We start from the raw sequence: 15,187 nt of genomic DNA, 5'->3' as shown, positions 1-15,187 counted from the left end.
GGTGGCAGGGACAGCAGCCATAGGACAAAGACCTCAGTTCTGTCAGGGCCCTTCAACCTTTGCAGCACCCTTGGCCATCTCCACCACAGGCCGACGTACACTGTCTCACTCCTGCTCCTGTGTCCCTGCAGACTGTAGACACCCAGCCTGCTTCCCCACCTGGCTCTCACCCTGGGTTCTCTCTCCCTTCATTGATGTCTTTCATCCTCACTGGCTGTTCCTTGGAACACAAAGCCATTGGCTGATCACACACTCCCTCTGGGTGACCTGCTGCACCACAGCACCGTCCTTCAGGTAATTTATTTTTATGTTACTGGCCAGTCTGAACTTCCCAAGCTGCAGGTCTGAGCTTGTTTCCCCTTCCCATGCTTCTTCCCACTACCAAGAAAAGTTCCAGGGAGCCTGGGAATCGGACACACCGGTGCTGAGTCAAGGGGGATAATAACTGCTGTTGTTTTGGAAGCCATGCTCCTGCTAATGCAGCCCTGTTGATGCCTGGCCTTATTCGCAGTGAGCATGCACCACTGGTTCCTATGGCATCTCTTGCAATACCCAGGCCTTCTCCTCAGGCCATTCCCCAGCTGCTCACATCCCAAACTGCCCTGATACATGGGGTTATCCTTCCCCATGTGCAGGACTTGCCCCTTCTCTTTCTAAAATGTCATGAGGTTTCTGTTAGCTGAATCCCCAAGGTTCTCAAGGTCCTCCAGACTAAAGCTCAGTGCAGCAGCTGTTAACGTCTGAGTGCAGATGGCTTAGCTTGAGTTGTGATGCCCCTAAGAAGACAGCAGCAGAAGGAATTGCAGGACACTTCAAGTACTAGAAGGAGGTACTGGTTAAATGGAATTGCTGACCTAGGTAGGAATTACCTTGGCAACCATCCCAGCAATGCCTAGTGAGGGCACAAAGCAAGCACACTGAGGGTCTGTGGGGAGAGGGTAAGGAGAGGTGGGCAGTTTGTATGGGAGGTTATGAGGCTGGGGAGAGGGTAGAACTTGGAGGGAGTAAAGGACACACAGACACAATAAAAGGTGAAGCAAAGGAGTGATCAGGGCTGTTCAGGGGTATCTGTGAAGCAGCCCTGCCTCTGAACATCTCTGACTGGAGCAGGACAGGAAAGCCAGTTGAACTGGTCATGCTTGTGTCTGACTTACTTCCATGGTCATGAGAACTGGGTGCTTCCCCTAACACTGACAAGAATCGACCCAGAGGGGAAGGAATCAGCGAGTCTTTCAGGCTGGACAGGACCTCAGGAGGCCTCCCGCCTAACCTTGTGCTCACTGCAGGGTCAACTTTGGGGTCAGGCCAGGTTGCTGAGGCCTTGATCCAGTCTTGAGAACCTCCAGGGATGAAGATGACACAGCTGCTCTGGACAACATGTTCCCATGCTTCACCATCCTCTCAGTGGAAAAGCTTGTCCTTCTCTCCAGCCTGTTCCTCTCTGGTTTCAACCTATGGCTGTTGTCTCTCATCCTTCTGCCATTCACCATTATGGAGAGCCTGGCTTTGTCTTCCTGAGGACCTCCTTGTATGGGGGTGGGGCCCTTGTACTGGTGGGCCAAAAACTGGATGCAGTGTTGTACATGTGGCCTAACAAGTGCTGAGAAGAAGGAGCTAAGCACTTCCCTTGACTTCCTGGCCATGCTCCTATTCATACAGCCCAGAATGCTGTTGGCCTTCTTTGCTGCCCAGGCACACTGCTGTCTCACATTTTGCCTTCTGTCTGCCAAAATATGTGTGCCAATCTCAGCAGAGCTGCTGCATGGCCACCCAGTCCCCAGCCTGTCTCTCTGCAGGGTGTTGGTCTGTCCCAGGTGCCAGAACCTGGCATTTCTCCTTGCTGAATGTCATGAGATTCCTGACAGCCCTTTCCTCCTGCCTGTCTAGGTTCCTCTCAAGCATAAGATTAATCTTCATGCAGTTTGATGTCATCTACGAACAGGGTGAAAGTTGCCCCCTCCAGGTCATTTATAAAGGTGATAAGTAGGACAGGCCCCAATAGAGACCCTGTGCTCTCAGGAGCAGGAGCACCACTACCTCGTGGTCCTGGCAGGCAAAGCTGACACTGATTATCTCTGACTCTGACTCTGGTCAGTTCTTCCTTCTTTGCAGGTTCCAGGTCCAGGAAAGTATCACCCTTGTTGACCTATCTGGCTTAGCTGTGCAAGGAAGTTTTCCTCCACATCCTCCAGAATCCTCTTGTACTCTTTCTACCCTGCTGCGTTGCCCTCACAGGGAATGCCAGGGAGATTAAAGTCTCTCATAGGAGCCATGGTCTGTGATCCACAGACTGCCTCAGGTTGCCTAAGGTTGCTTTTGTAGTTCCGCAACAGCTTGTGCATCTCCTCTTCCTCTTGTTTTGTGGCCCAGGCTTTGCGCATTTGTGTATATTTGTGCTGCAGAACCTCAGCTGTGGCACCAGGGCTGAGTGCAGCGTTGTTGCTGTGAAACCTGTTTCCAGGAGGAAAGGACACCGTGTATGCAAAGGCCAAAGTTCAGCACAGGGACGTGCTGGTGTAGAGAGCAGATGGCAATGCAATGATGATATGAGGCACCCACTAAGGGAGCAAACCCTGCAGTAGCCAAGGCCAGAGAGAAACAGAGCTGGGCCATGCAGCCATGGCAGGAGAGGTGTTTGGTGCCTGAGCTGAGTCTGTAGCATGTGTGCCCAAGGTGACTTTGCAGCACCTTGGGACCTGTGATGTAGGGGAGCGGATGTCCAGGAAGGACAAGGTACCCCTGAGTAAGGTGTCCCTGGGTCTGAACAGCCTGCGATCCAGGCATGCTGCAGTTGCATCATTAGCACGGTCCCTGTTCATATCATTGGGAATGAGAACAGGCTTAGGGAGAGGAAAAAAAACAGGGTTTGAGAGTCTAGGCATATGCACGCAGACCTCAGAGTGATGTGCCTTCCTGCTGGACACCCCATGCATTTGACAGCCCTACAGGCCTCTTGTCATTGCATTAATTCAAGTGTCTGCCCTGAATTACATGAGCTATTTGCAATGTTTGGAATCTGCATATATTTCAGCTTCAGAGTGAGGGGAGCTCTTGCAGTAGGAGACATCAAGTGTCATTTCAGATGGCCAAGACAATTCTCCACCCGGCCCCTAGCTGATGCTCCACAAGGATGGGGGTCTCCTAGTTGCTCCATCAGAGCAAGGGACACTGGCACACGTGTTGGACCACCTCTGGCACCTCAAATGTCCAAAAGTGTGTGTGTAAACAACTGGCACCCACCCTTCATCTCCATTGATCACAGTGGAAGCTTAGAAAAGGAGATTGTGTGCAGACACCCATTCTATGCACCCCAAAGCTTGGGCAAGGGGAATCCCACCTCCTGTGAGTTTGTGGAGTGCACAGGAGGCTGAATCCCAGTCCATCCCAAGGGGCTTCTCAATGGCCATTGGATATATTGATTTCTTCCTCTAAATCAGTCCCTGAAGCACAAGCCAAGGAACTGGCTTCTTGTCTTTTGCAGCTGTCCTGTCTTCTTATGAGACAGGAGCAGGGCCTTCCAGAGTGGGACATTTCCACCTCTCTCAGATAACCATCCTCTGGTGAGAGCAACTGCAATCCTGAAATCAGTCTCTCTCCACTGTTTAGGGAGAGACCATCGGTGATTATTTTAGTCCACTTCAGTGGACATTTCCCTTGGGTGACCCTGCTGCCTTTCAGGAGCTGTCAGCCCTGGAGCCCCGGGAACATCTCGAGGATGCAGAGGACACAGAGCAAGTCACGTCTTCAGCTGGGCCTCTGCTTCTGAGCTGGGCCTGGCTCCTGGGACTGCAGGAGCCCATGGCAACCTGGCAGGTGCTGCAGAGAGACAGCTCTGTCCTGGTGCAGCTGCCCTTAAAGCAGCAGCAAGACTCAGGGTGCTGCCTGCAGGGTCGAGGATGAGAGGAGCGACTCAGAAGTTAAAGACAGTCAGGAACAGGAGGATGGCTGAGAGCTCACTGTGAGCAGAAATCTTCACCGCCCTTGACACAGTAAGTCTCTGGCTGCAGGGCAATGCTGCTGTGGTTCCTGGCAGTTTCTTCTGCAGCTGGCACCTTCCACAGCTGATAGGGTCTGTCAGGGAGGCTCTGCCAGCTTCTCCTGTTTGGAGCAGGTAGTGCTTAAGAGCAGAGATTCCCAGCCACACTGTCACATTGACAGGGCATCACAGCTACATTCTTCAGAGGGTGCTGCAGGGGTGTGAAGCCAGGGAGTGCACCCAGGTCTGCCCAATGCTGCATTTCAGAGCAGTGTCCCTGTACCCCAGGGTGCTGTGCACCTGGGGCAGTGAGTCTGCTGCCTGCGAGGGTCAGCACTCAGCCTGCCCAGGGAACTCCCCATGATGGTGCTGCAGGGAGAAGCTGTGGGTGGAAGGAGCAACCTGCATCAGGGCAGGTTCATTCTCCTCTTGAGAGGGTGCTGCATGGCTCAGGGCTGCTCTCAGCTCCAGCTCACCACAGCACATTTTCTGAAGGGGAATTTTCAGAAGGAAAGTATATGCTGGTCAAACCTGCAAACGGCAGAGCTTTCCTTCCTGAGTCTGTGCTTAAGCTTTGCTGCTTTGAACAGGTTTGGAAACAGAGGTGCTGGGTTTAGACAAGAAACTGCAAGCCCTGAACTGTTGTTACACTGAGAGATCAAAAGGTCTGCAAGGAACCTCAGCAAATCCCTCCAGCAATCCCTCTGCCTATGAGCAGCACAACCAAAATGTTTATTAGCTTCTTCAGGGTTGGTCCTAGCTGCTGCTTAGCACCTGCAAATGTGGAGATGCCCCTGGGACAGTGCCAGGCAGCAGCAGTATGATGCATGAAGGAGAGGAAACCTTTAACAGGAAAGGCTATGGGGGAGAGGGTGGATGTGGGCAATTCCCTGACAGTTTCTGCAGTGCAGGTGCCTTGCCCTGAGTGATCATCCCATGTCTCCTCTGCCACCCAGCAGAGCCTCTTCCCTCAAGGCAAAGGATCCAGGATATGAGTCACCTCCTCTGCAGCCTGACCTCCAGGAGGGGAGATGTGTGACACAGTGGCTGAGAGCAAAACCTCCTCTGCAGGGGGATGTGCAGAGCTGAGTAAGATGCAGGCTTTCCTGCGTGCCCATCTGGAGGTGTTTGCATGGGAGTGAGGGGTCCAAGACCCCTTCTAGTCTGTGGGTCTTTGGGCCATGCAGTCTGTAGGGCTGGGGAATGCACCAAGTCTCCCTGAGGAGACATCCCCTTTTGGGCAAAGCACTACCCCAAACACTTTTGCCCCTCAGGATTCTCTGGTAATGGAAAAAGCCAAGGATTTCTATCCCTGCAATAGATGTGCCCCGTGTGTGGTGAGTAAGCCCCTCTACTACAGCCCTTCTCCTGCAGCATGGGTTGTGAAGAGGTTGCAGACCCCTTCCCCATTATGAGTAGGTTTAATCGGAGAGAGGATGTGGACACAGAGCTTGCCTGTATCCCCTGCCCCACAACCTTTATTGTGGCTGCAAGTGTGGTGCAGGTGGTAAACTGATGTGAGGATAGGCTCTGTCTTAGTGGAACGAAGGCCTCTGCAATGGCTTCTGTAAGCCCTGCCTTCATGTGCCTATTTTCCTCCCTTGCACCGAGTGGGAGCTGGTGGTGACTGATTTGGATACAGACACCTCTGCTCGGAAGGGTGAAAGAGGAGGAGACGAATTCCTCCCAGGGTTCTTCTCTTCCAGAGGCTGATGGGCTGGATGCTAATGTCATCTCTCCCTGCAGGACATGGAGAGTATTCCCACAGGATCACTGCTTGAAATCCCTCTCACTCAGCTTAGAACATCCATCCCCAGAAACTGACCCCCCGACCCCACCTCCAACTAGTTGTTGCTGTTTGCTCTTTCCATGTACCCAGTGTGGCAGAGCACATGGTGAGAGCTAAGGAACGGAAGTTACAGATGAGTTTCAGATATGAAAAGTCAATTTTGTTGTGAAGTCATACTTGTGGTTTGGCTGGGTACCAGGGCTACACTTATGTGCACACCCTGAGCACTTTGGTCATTAGCTCCTTGCCTGGCCCGAGAATTTCCTGGCCAGTCATCTGCACAGATGAGAGAATAGGTTGTCATGAGACAATGGACCACCTTGAAACTAGGTGATTGACTGGACCTAGGTAACCAAATATTTGCCTGAGAGTTATGGCAGCCCTGCAGGTGGGAATTTCTGAAGGTTCTAGAAATCCGCCCCATGGCAAATCCTGCTGTGTCTAGTCCATTTTGTATGACAAAATGTGTTGATAAACATCCTGGGTGGGGTGTCCTTGCTGCAAGAGTGGTCAGCTTGTGCATAGCTAAGACATTTGTAAATAGTCAAAAAAAAGTGTCCCTGCAGTAACTGTCACATACTCTGAGGTTAAGGTGTATCAAGAGCAATGAATTATGCCTGTGCTGGGTGGTCATGTGGGTCCCCAGCCAACTGGAGTAGAACTGAGCCAAACAGGGGTTCAGGAGTCTCACCTAATCCCGCTGACAGCACTGCAAGGACACTTTGTCACTGCACAATGACTGACCATCCTGTTTTTGAATCTGAGTGTGTGTATAACAAGCAGGGCTGACTCCTCTGGAGCCCATGGACAAAGGACCCTGTTCCCCATGGCAGACTCCGAAAGCACAGACTAGAGCACAAGTAGAGGAGGTGAAGGAAGGTCCTCCAGATAAGGAGAAAGGACATGTGGGGAGTTGCTCTGAGAAATGCTGTGTGTTTTGCTCAAAGTCAGTCCTAACTTGTCAATATGGTTTCTCCCTTGGACAGTCCCCCAAAGCCCAGAGGAAGCAAATGTCCAACAGCAGCTCCCTGAACGAGTTCCTCCTCCTGGCATTTGCAGACACACGGGAGCTGCAGCTGTTGCACTTCCTGTTGTTCCTGGGCATCTACCTGGCTGCCCTCCTGGGCAATGGCCTCATCATCACAGCCGTAGCCGGCAACCACCACCTCCACACCCCCATGTACTTCTTCCTCCTCAACCTCTCCATCCTTGATGTCGGCTCCATCTCCACCACTGTCCCCAAATCCATGGCCAATTCCCTGTGGGACACCAGGGCCATTTCCTACTCAGGATGTGCTGCCCAGGTCTTTTTCTTTGTCTTCTTTATGTCAGCAGAATATTTCCTTCTTACCATCATGGCGTATGACCGCTACAATGCCATCTGCAGACCCCTGCACTACGGGACCCTCATGGGCAGCAGAGCCTGTGTCAAAATGGCAACAGCTGCCTGGGCCAGTGGCTTTCTCAATGCTCTCCTGCACACTGCGAACACATTTTCAATACCACTCTGCCAAGGCAACACAGTGGACCAGTTCTTCTGTGAAATCCCCCAGATCCTCAAGCTCTCCTGCTCAGACTCCTACCTCAGGGAACTTGGGGTTATTGTGGTTAGTACCTGTTTAGCCTTTGCGTGTTTTGTTTTCATTGTGGTGTCCTATGTGCAGATCTTCACTGCTGTGCTGAGGATCCCCTCTGAGCAGGGACGACACAAAGCCTTTTCCACGTGCCTCCCGCACCTGGCCGTGGTCTCCTTGTTTGTCAGCACTGGCATCTTTGCCTACCTGAAGCCCCCCTCCATCTCCTCTCCAGCTCCAGATCTGGTGGTGGCTGTTCTGTACTCAGTGGTGCCTCCAGCAGTGAACCCCCTCATCTACAGCATGAGGAACAAGGAGCTCAAGGAGGCACTGAGGAAACTGATTCAACTGGTATTACTTCAGCAGCAATAAGCTGCTCATCCTTCTTTTTAAGTGACTTGAATTTATCTCAGACAACTCTTGTGCTTTGGGCATTGTATTTGTGATAATCACACTTGTACAGAATTATTTAAATTCATCCCACCTCTCCACAGGCACAAACCCAGCCTTTCTGACCCAATGGCCTTCTGTAAATGTGTCTGTCACTGTGTCAGAGCTGGCCTGGTTCTAATAAAAGGCTGTTTCCTCAGTGCTGTGCTTGAAAGTTGGTTTCTTCTTCCAAAACTGGAGCCAATAATTCACTCATGGGCTTTCACCATGAAAAGGACTGTTGCTTTCTGGAGGGTCTCTATGGGCTCAAGGTGATGCGCTCATGGGGTGCTGTGTTAGGGAATGAGGGCTGCATTCAGCTCTCACTTGTGGGTGCCCAGTGCTCCTGCAGGTGATGAATGGTCAAGCGGTGTCTGCCTGGGACTGTCTGCCCTATGGCAGGGCTGGTGACAAATGCCCACAGTGGGGACCCTGCAGGCAGAGGGAAGGGAGCCTGGAGAGTGGTTCCTGTCACATTCAATGGAAAACCCTGGGCTGGATCTCGGGATACACCTGAACACAGCCTGAGCCATCTGAAATGCCCTGTGATTGCTCAGAGCATCATCCGCAGCCACAGACCCCTTGGTAGGGGGTTGTCAGGTGCAATGATGCCCGTCCAGCTGGGTCTGTCAACCACCACGGCCGGTGCAGTCACCATGTGGCCCTGGGGCACCACAGCCCTCTGGAATGCAGAGCAGCACCACTATATCAGGGACCTGTGGAGAGCATGGAGGAGACTCCAGGCAGGCCAGCACTGATGCACTCCCTGGGGAAAGGTTTTCTGTGGAGCAGGGACCTCCCTGGAGAAGAGGAAAGGAGCAATTGTGTGCTTGCAGGGAGGAATAAGTGAGAAAGAGAAATCTCTTTCTGTGCCCTTGGGGCAGCCGGGGCTGCCTGAGGAGCCCCTGCCAGGTCAGGGACTCTTGTGCTGTCCTGGAGAAAGGGGTTGGCATGGGGGGCTGCAGGCAGCCTGGGGATGAAGAATCTCCTGGACACAGGAAAAGGGACACAGAGTGTCACTGTCCTCTGTCCGCTTGTGTCACTGTCCTCTATCTCTCTCTCACTGGGGCCAATTCCAGCTTGGAGGCTGATGGGGTGGCTGACACACACACCGTGCCCCTGGAGATGCTGTGCCCACGGAGGTGGCTGGGGCTGTGGTGTGAGTGCCCTGAGCTCTGCAGCACCCTGTGGCAGACAAGGTCCAGAAACTGTGGAGGCTGCCAAAGCAGGAGGGCTTGGGCGGGGCGGGGGGGGGGCACCGAAGGCTGTCGCGGGGACTGTGCCAGGGAGATGTTTCCCTACCCTTGAATGCACCCTGTCCCGTGCGGTGCCTGCACAGCGGGGTCACTGGGGCATCTTGAGGGCAGTGGGCCTGCGCAAGTGCAGGGATGGGGTGCAGATGGAGACCACAACACTCCTCACTGCTCCACTGCAACTGAGAAACTCCCAGGGGAGCTCTCCCAGGCCTGGCCCACGAGTGCTTGTTCTTGCTCCAGCTGTGCTGCAGCAGACGCCAAGGACCACGAGGTCCCTCGACAAAGCTGTGCTCCTTGGGGAGCTGCCCTGAGCACCACAACAGGCAGAACATGCTCCCTGTACATCCCTGTCCTGCTGGGAGGGTGGCACAGGCACCAGGGAAATGGCCTGTTTCTGCCCGGGCTCAGTGCGGGAGTAAGGCCTGTGAAGTGAATGCGACAGCCACTGCTGCTGAAACACCGGCCATGACCCCAAGCTGTAGCCCCCACTGCCCCCTGCCCCTGCCGACCTGCCCCTGCCAACCTGCCACCACCCCCGTGCTGCCTCGTCCTCTGTCCCTCTTCTCCACACTGCAGGGACCAGTGATGCAGCAGGAGCTGGCACAGCCCCACAGCCGCTGCCCGGCCCCTGGCCCTCCCCTCCTGCCTGCCAAACATTACATCCATCTTCAAGAAGGACAGGAAAGAGGGTCTGGGGAGTGATGGGCTGGTCAGCATCACCTCAGTCCCTGGGGAGCAAATCTTCCTGGAGCTGGTTCCAGCCACATGAATGGGTCAGGAACAACCAGCACGAAGTCATCAAGGACAAATTGTGCCTGACCGACCTGACTGCCTTCTGTGATGGGATGACTGGCTGTGTGGACAAGGGGAGTGCAGTGCATGCACTCCTTGAATGTAGGAAAACCTTTGACACAGTCCTCCATAACTTTTTTGTAGCCAAACTGGGGAGAGGTGGGATGGAGGAGTAAGCAATGGAGGGTGTGGGGAATGAGCTGGAGGCCGCCTGGCTCAAAGGGTGGTGAACATTGGTGCAAAGCCGAGGAGTCTTGAAAGACTTGGGGATTTGGCTGACAGAAACTTCATGACATTGTACAAGGAGAAATGGCAGGTGCTGTGTAAGAGGGGGCAGAAGAGCCTGTGCATCAGATTAGGCTGGGACTTGACCGGTAGAGGAGTGACCCTGAGGAGAAGGACCTGGACGTTGCAAGAGATGCCACATGAGCCAGTGCTGCGTGCTCACCATAAATCAGGCCGGCTGCATACGGGGCGGCATTAGGAACTGAGCAGCCACCCAGACAAGGTGAATTATTATACCCATCGTCTCAGCACTGGTGTGGCCACATCTAGAATAGGGTGTCCCAGTGTGGGCTGCCCTGTGCTGGAGGAATGGGGAGCAACTGGAGAGGGTCCAGAGGAGGTCAGCAAAGGTGAGGTTAGAGGTCTAAAGGACAAGGCCTTTATGGAGAGGCTGAAGGACCTGGGCTTCTTTAGCCTGGTGAAGGGAAGGCTGAGGGCAGTAGAGTAGTCGCCTGTGCCTGCTTGAAGGGTGGTTTCAGAGATGATGGAGCTTTTCTTGGTGGTGGGAAACAGTATGAGAAGGGGAAAGAGCCACAAGCTGCAGCTTGTGGGGTTCAGCTGTGACATTAGGAAAGGGAAAGGTCACTCGTAGGGCAGTGCTGTGGTGCCACAGGTCACCCGGAGGAAGCCAGTGATCAGCCTGGCTTTGTGTTTCAAGGAAAAGCAAGTAGGGACAGCAAGAAGTCAGGAGAGGCTGGGAGATCCCAGGGTGAGAGCAAGCTGGAGAAGAATTTTGGGTGTCTACAGTCTGCAGGGAAACAGGCACAGGTGTTGGAAAGCATAGGACAACCTGTGGTGGAGATGGCTGAGGGCACTGCCAAGGCTGAAAGCCTCCAACAGAACTGAAGTCTCTGTCCTCTTGGCTATGGCTGGTGTCTCTGCCACCGAGGCCCAACAGAAGACACCATTCCTCAAAGCACTGTGGCCTTGCTGCCTCCTTAGCCCTTGGGAGCCCAGGAGGTGCTGTATCATTGTCCTGCACTTGGCATCACTCACCCCCACCCGCATACTGCCCCCAGGAAGAGCCCTGAGCAATGCATGATGGAAAGGATCACCCTACCCAGGGGCTGGCTGTCAGTGCCTGGCTGCTCTGCTTGACAACACACATCAACGTTGACTTGGCATCAGAGCCACCTGCACATTGCCTTTGCCTACCTGCAATCAGGGCCTCCAACTTTGTGCTCTAATCAGCCCCTGGGGAGACTTTGTTGGTAATTGCCCTCAGTGGGACCTGTTAACACTCCAAGATACTTGGGATTTCCTTCTGACTGTAACTTGTTGAGAGGTTTCTTCAGTCTCAGCATCTGCAGTTCATGGGCTCAGGACCAAGTACACCTGAGGGGTCATTAAAATGCAAAAACCCCTAAGGAGCCATGCCTCCTTCCATAATTTTCCTCAGTTCTTCAAGTCTTGTGTGGCTAATTAGAAAGTTTTCAGGAGAATATTGAAATCAGGCAGATTTCAATGAGCACCTGAAAAGGAAAGATGTCTGCTTTTTAAGCTTTCTTTATTCTTCAGTTATTGGAATAAGCGATACCCACATTCTCCAATTCAGACTGACCCACCAGGTCTCCAAATGAAGTCTGGACATGTAGGACAAGCAGTATTTTTGATAGGAGACATGTATGGACAACCTTCCTCCCCAGCTCCCCAGCCCTGCCAGTTCCCTCATCAGCCACTGGGGACCTAAAGCACTCTGGTTAAAAATCTAACCTTTTTCCACTCAAGGCTGTAGCTGAATGTTACAGCTCACATGCATCAATTCCCACCTGCTTTCCTTAGAGAACTAGCTGCAAACAGGCACAGAAGGATTTGTCTTAATTGTGATCAAACTAAAATTAACATTATCCGGTTTCATAAGAAATAAAATACCATCCTCAACTTTATGTCAACTCCACGTTGCCTGTAGTGAGGTCTAGAGTCTACAAGGAAATGTTCTTGACAAATAGGTAGGAAAGGCTGGATAGACACACAGTGAAGGAGTTTGTTTAAGAGACAATGAGCATGCTGAAAGACGAGGCAAGCTTCAGACTCCCAGAAGCTCGGGGCAGCAACTGGAGAGTTGAGAGCTATCTGAATGATAAAGAGCAAGGGCAGGAGGAAAATTGGGAAACTATGGAAAGTGCATATGTCCAGATCGTCTGATGCAAAGATGCCTTTAGAAATGCTCAGTTTAATCAGGACATGTGGAAATATGTGAAAGGTTACTGAGATTATACCCACAGCAGAAGACAGAGCAGTGGTAATGTGAGTTAACAGGCAGATCAACGTTTCTTCTCCTGAGATTCATACCCTTCCTCAAAATTTCCAGTATCTCATGGGAGAGTGTCCCTCATGTCTCTGAGGGTCCTGCCTGGGCCTGGCAGCTCTCACAGGGGACCTGTGGGAGACCGGAGGCCCTCGGAGCTGTAGATGGAGACTGGGCAGGGGGGATCAGGGCACCTGCAATGGCACCATATGTCCAGGACCCTGGGACTGCATCCCAGCCCAGCCCTGAAAATCACTCTTCCTTTCCAAAAAAAAAAAAAAAAGAGAGAGAGAAAAAGAATCTCCCCAAAGGACCAGTGTATCAAAAAAGAACCAAACAAAAAAGGGCAATAACAACACAAAGAAGTTTAAAAAGTTGAAAAGTGTAGCAAAACTTTTTTTTCCATTTTTGATAATCTAATTATTTATTTCTGGCCATATTTGAGCACTACAGTAATTACTCTATGTGAGATTACATGTTTATATATATGTGTATGTTATTCTTCATGATACACTTCCTGCAACACTCTGAATGGAGAAACTTTGTTCTGAGAAACTACTGTATTCACATTGACATGTCTCCTCTCTCTTCCTCTGCCTCTCTGTCCTCTCTTCCTCTGCCTAGTCTGTCTTTACAGAGGCCTCATGGCCCTTCTGCCCCCCAGGGAAGTCTCCTGTGGGACGCTTCCAAGCAGGATTCAAGTTGAAGTCAGCTCTCCTGCAGTCCTGGGTTGTGATTCTGCTTCTTGTCTTACTTCTCCACCACCTCATGATCACTGCAGCCATGGCTGCCCTCAACCTTTACATCTCCATCTACTTCTGCCTTGCTTGTGACTGACAGTCCAGCTGTTGTTTGCTCACTGATTGCCTGTGCCAAGAAATTGTTTTCAGCACTCTCCAGGAATCTCCTCTCCACAAGTGAGCTAAGACCCAGGCTGTGCCTGAGCTAATCAGGCAGGAGCTTCAGCACCTGCAGGCCTCAACCAGCTCAGTGACACACTGCAAAACGTGCTCAGCTGAGTTGGACACCTGAACTGCCAGGTCAGCAATGACTCCCTTAGAGCAGAGAGAAGCACATGGAAAGGTGAGGAACATAATTGTGAGGGGCCTTGCAAGTTGTCTGCACAAAACAACTTTAGCTTTGCAAGCTGATTCTCAGCTATGACTCCTGAAGTATTTCCTGCTGAATTGCAGGCAAGTGCTTGAGCATCACGACTCACTGTAGTCACTGCGCATCTGGGAGAAGTGGTTTTAAAGGTCAATTATTTTCTGAAGAAATACTTTGTCTTTGGAAGTTTCCTTATTTTGGTCATTTTAAAATCTAATGACTGTGGCACTGCTGCTTGAAAGGGCACCTCTGAGCACTCCACTGTGGCAAGACCCTTTCCTTGCTAACTGTGTGGGTGAAAAAGTCCCGCATGATCTAAACTGCTCTCAGTGGCCTCCTGCTCTCTCTGAGGCCTCCTGCTAGATGTCAGCCCCTGGATGTCCTGTGTCAGAGCCCAGGGCAGTGCGCAGGGTGCAGGGAGCAGCAGAGAGCCCCGAAGCAGGGAGGCCTTTAGCAGGAAGAGCTCAAGACCCTCTCTCCCAGCTATATTTCACTGGATTGAAGGGGGTTTAATCGGATCGTGAAGTAAGGGCTAATTGGGGGATACTACTGCATTATAAGCAAAGAGTTTCTAGGGTCCTGCCACATGAGAAGAAGAGAGTGCCTGCACCAATTAGGTATACGGGCAGTATCTCCCCATAGCCTTTGCTAATAGGAGAGGCAACTACTGTGCCTGTAGCCTAAAAACCCTTGTGGTTGGAGAGGTCCCAGAAGTGTTAACTTCAAGAATCTCCAACAAGAAAGCCTTTCAGAAAGATGACCTCTTGTACTCCAAATACTCTAAGCTGCATATTTCTATGTATTTTGCAGTCTATGTGTCATATCTGGCTGCAAATCCTGGCAAGAGCTGAGGAAACTCAAGGCCTGAACCTCAGCACACAGAAGGCAGCAGGCTGCCAGCATCCCTGGTTCACGCCACCAGGGCAGCCTGGGCCCTACGAGACAAATCATGTCCTCACCTCCAAGGGCTCCCCAGCTCCCCAGCCTGGCAGCACTCCCCACGCACAGCACTGCTCTCTCCAGACACATCCTACCATGCAGAGTAGCACCAAGACACTGGGCCACCACTTGTTCCCACCACAGGGCACCCCACCACTGTGACACACTGCACCACCTGCCCCTCACCTCATAGAGGGTTGCCAGCCAACATGCGCCTCTGCATCAGAGACACACGGGGGACAGGACTAGATGTGGCAGCAGCTGGGGGACCCACAAGGGCCCCAAAACACACAAAGGCCAAGCCCTTCGCTTCCATTTCTCCAAGGCCTTGGGACATGGAATTCCTCTGCACATCCACAGCCCTGGTCCTCTTCACTTCCCACCTCCAGCAAGCAGAGAGGAAGTGCTCTCACAGGGGCTCAGCAGGACAGCTCGTGCCTCTCTTTTTTACCACAGCTTCTCTGAGTAGGAGGCCTCTGTACACGTGTGGCCCAGGCCTTTTGGGTGGGGGGGCATTCTCTCCACCTCCTGCTAGAGCCTTTGCAGCCATTTGATAGGTGCTGTGCAGGCAAGCATGGCACTCAGGATGGTGCAGCCCATAGAAGAGGGGTTTGCCCTGGGGTGCTCCCCAAGAGTTAAGGAACCCTGGGGGCACCACGGCCGGAGTCAGCACACTGTGAGGTTGCTGTAGCCTAGTGGCACACCCTCCAACGACCCCATGATCGCTGAACAAACCTAGTCAGCAAAGGGGAAGTGACACCACAGACTCACACCACAGGCATCTGGGTACTG

The 15,187-nt window shown here is 52.4% G+C and overlaps 1 protein-coding gene across 1 annotated transcript; it reads left to right on the top strand.

The window, feature by feature from the left end:
• Nucleotides 1-6,775: 6,775 nt before the first annotated feature.
• On the top strand, nucleotides 6,776-7,711 carry LOC135326350 (olfactory receptor 14A16-like). The gene has a single exon (XM_064504233.1). The coding sequence runs from the start codon at nucleotides 6,776-6,778 to the stop codon at nucleotides 7,709-7,711; it is 936 nt and encodes a 311-aa protein (XP_064360303.1).
• Nucleotides 7,712-15,187: the final 7,476 nt, after the last annotated feature.

The sequence above is a fragment of the Dromaius novaehollandiae genome, unplaced genomic scaffold (assembly GCF_036370855.1).
Source record: "Dromaius novaehollandiae isolate bDroNov1 unplaced genomic scaffold, bDroNov1.hap1 HAP1_SCAFFOLD_27, whole genome shotgun sequence".
Lineage (NCBI taxonomy): Eukaryota > Metazoa > Chordata > Aves > Casuariiformes > Dromaiidae > Dromaius > Dromaius novaehollandiae.
This window is presented reverse-complemented; position numbering and strand designations above follow the sequence as displayed.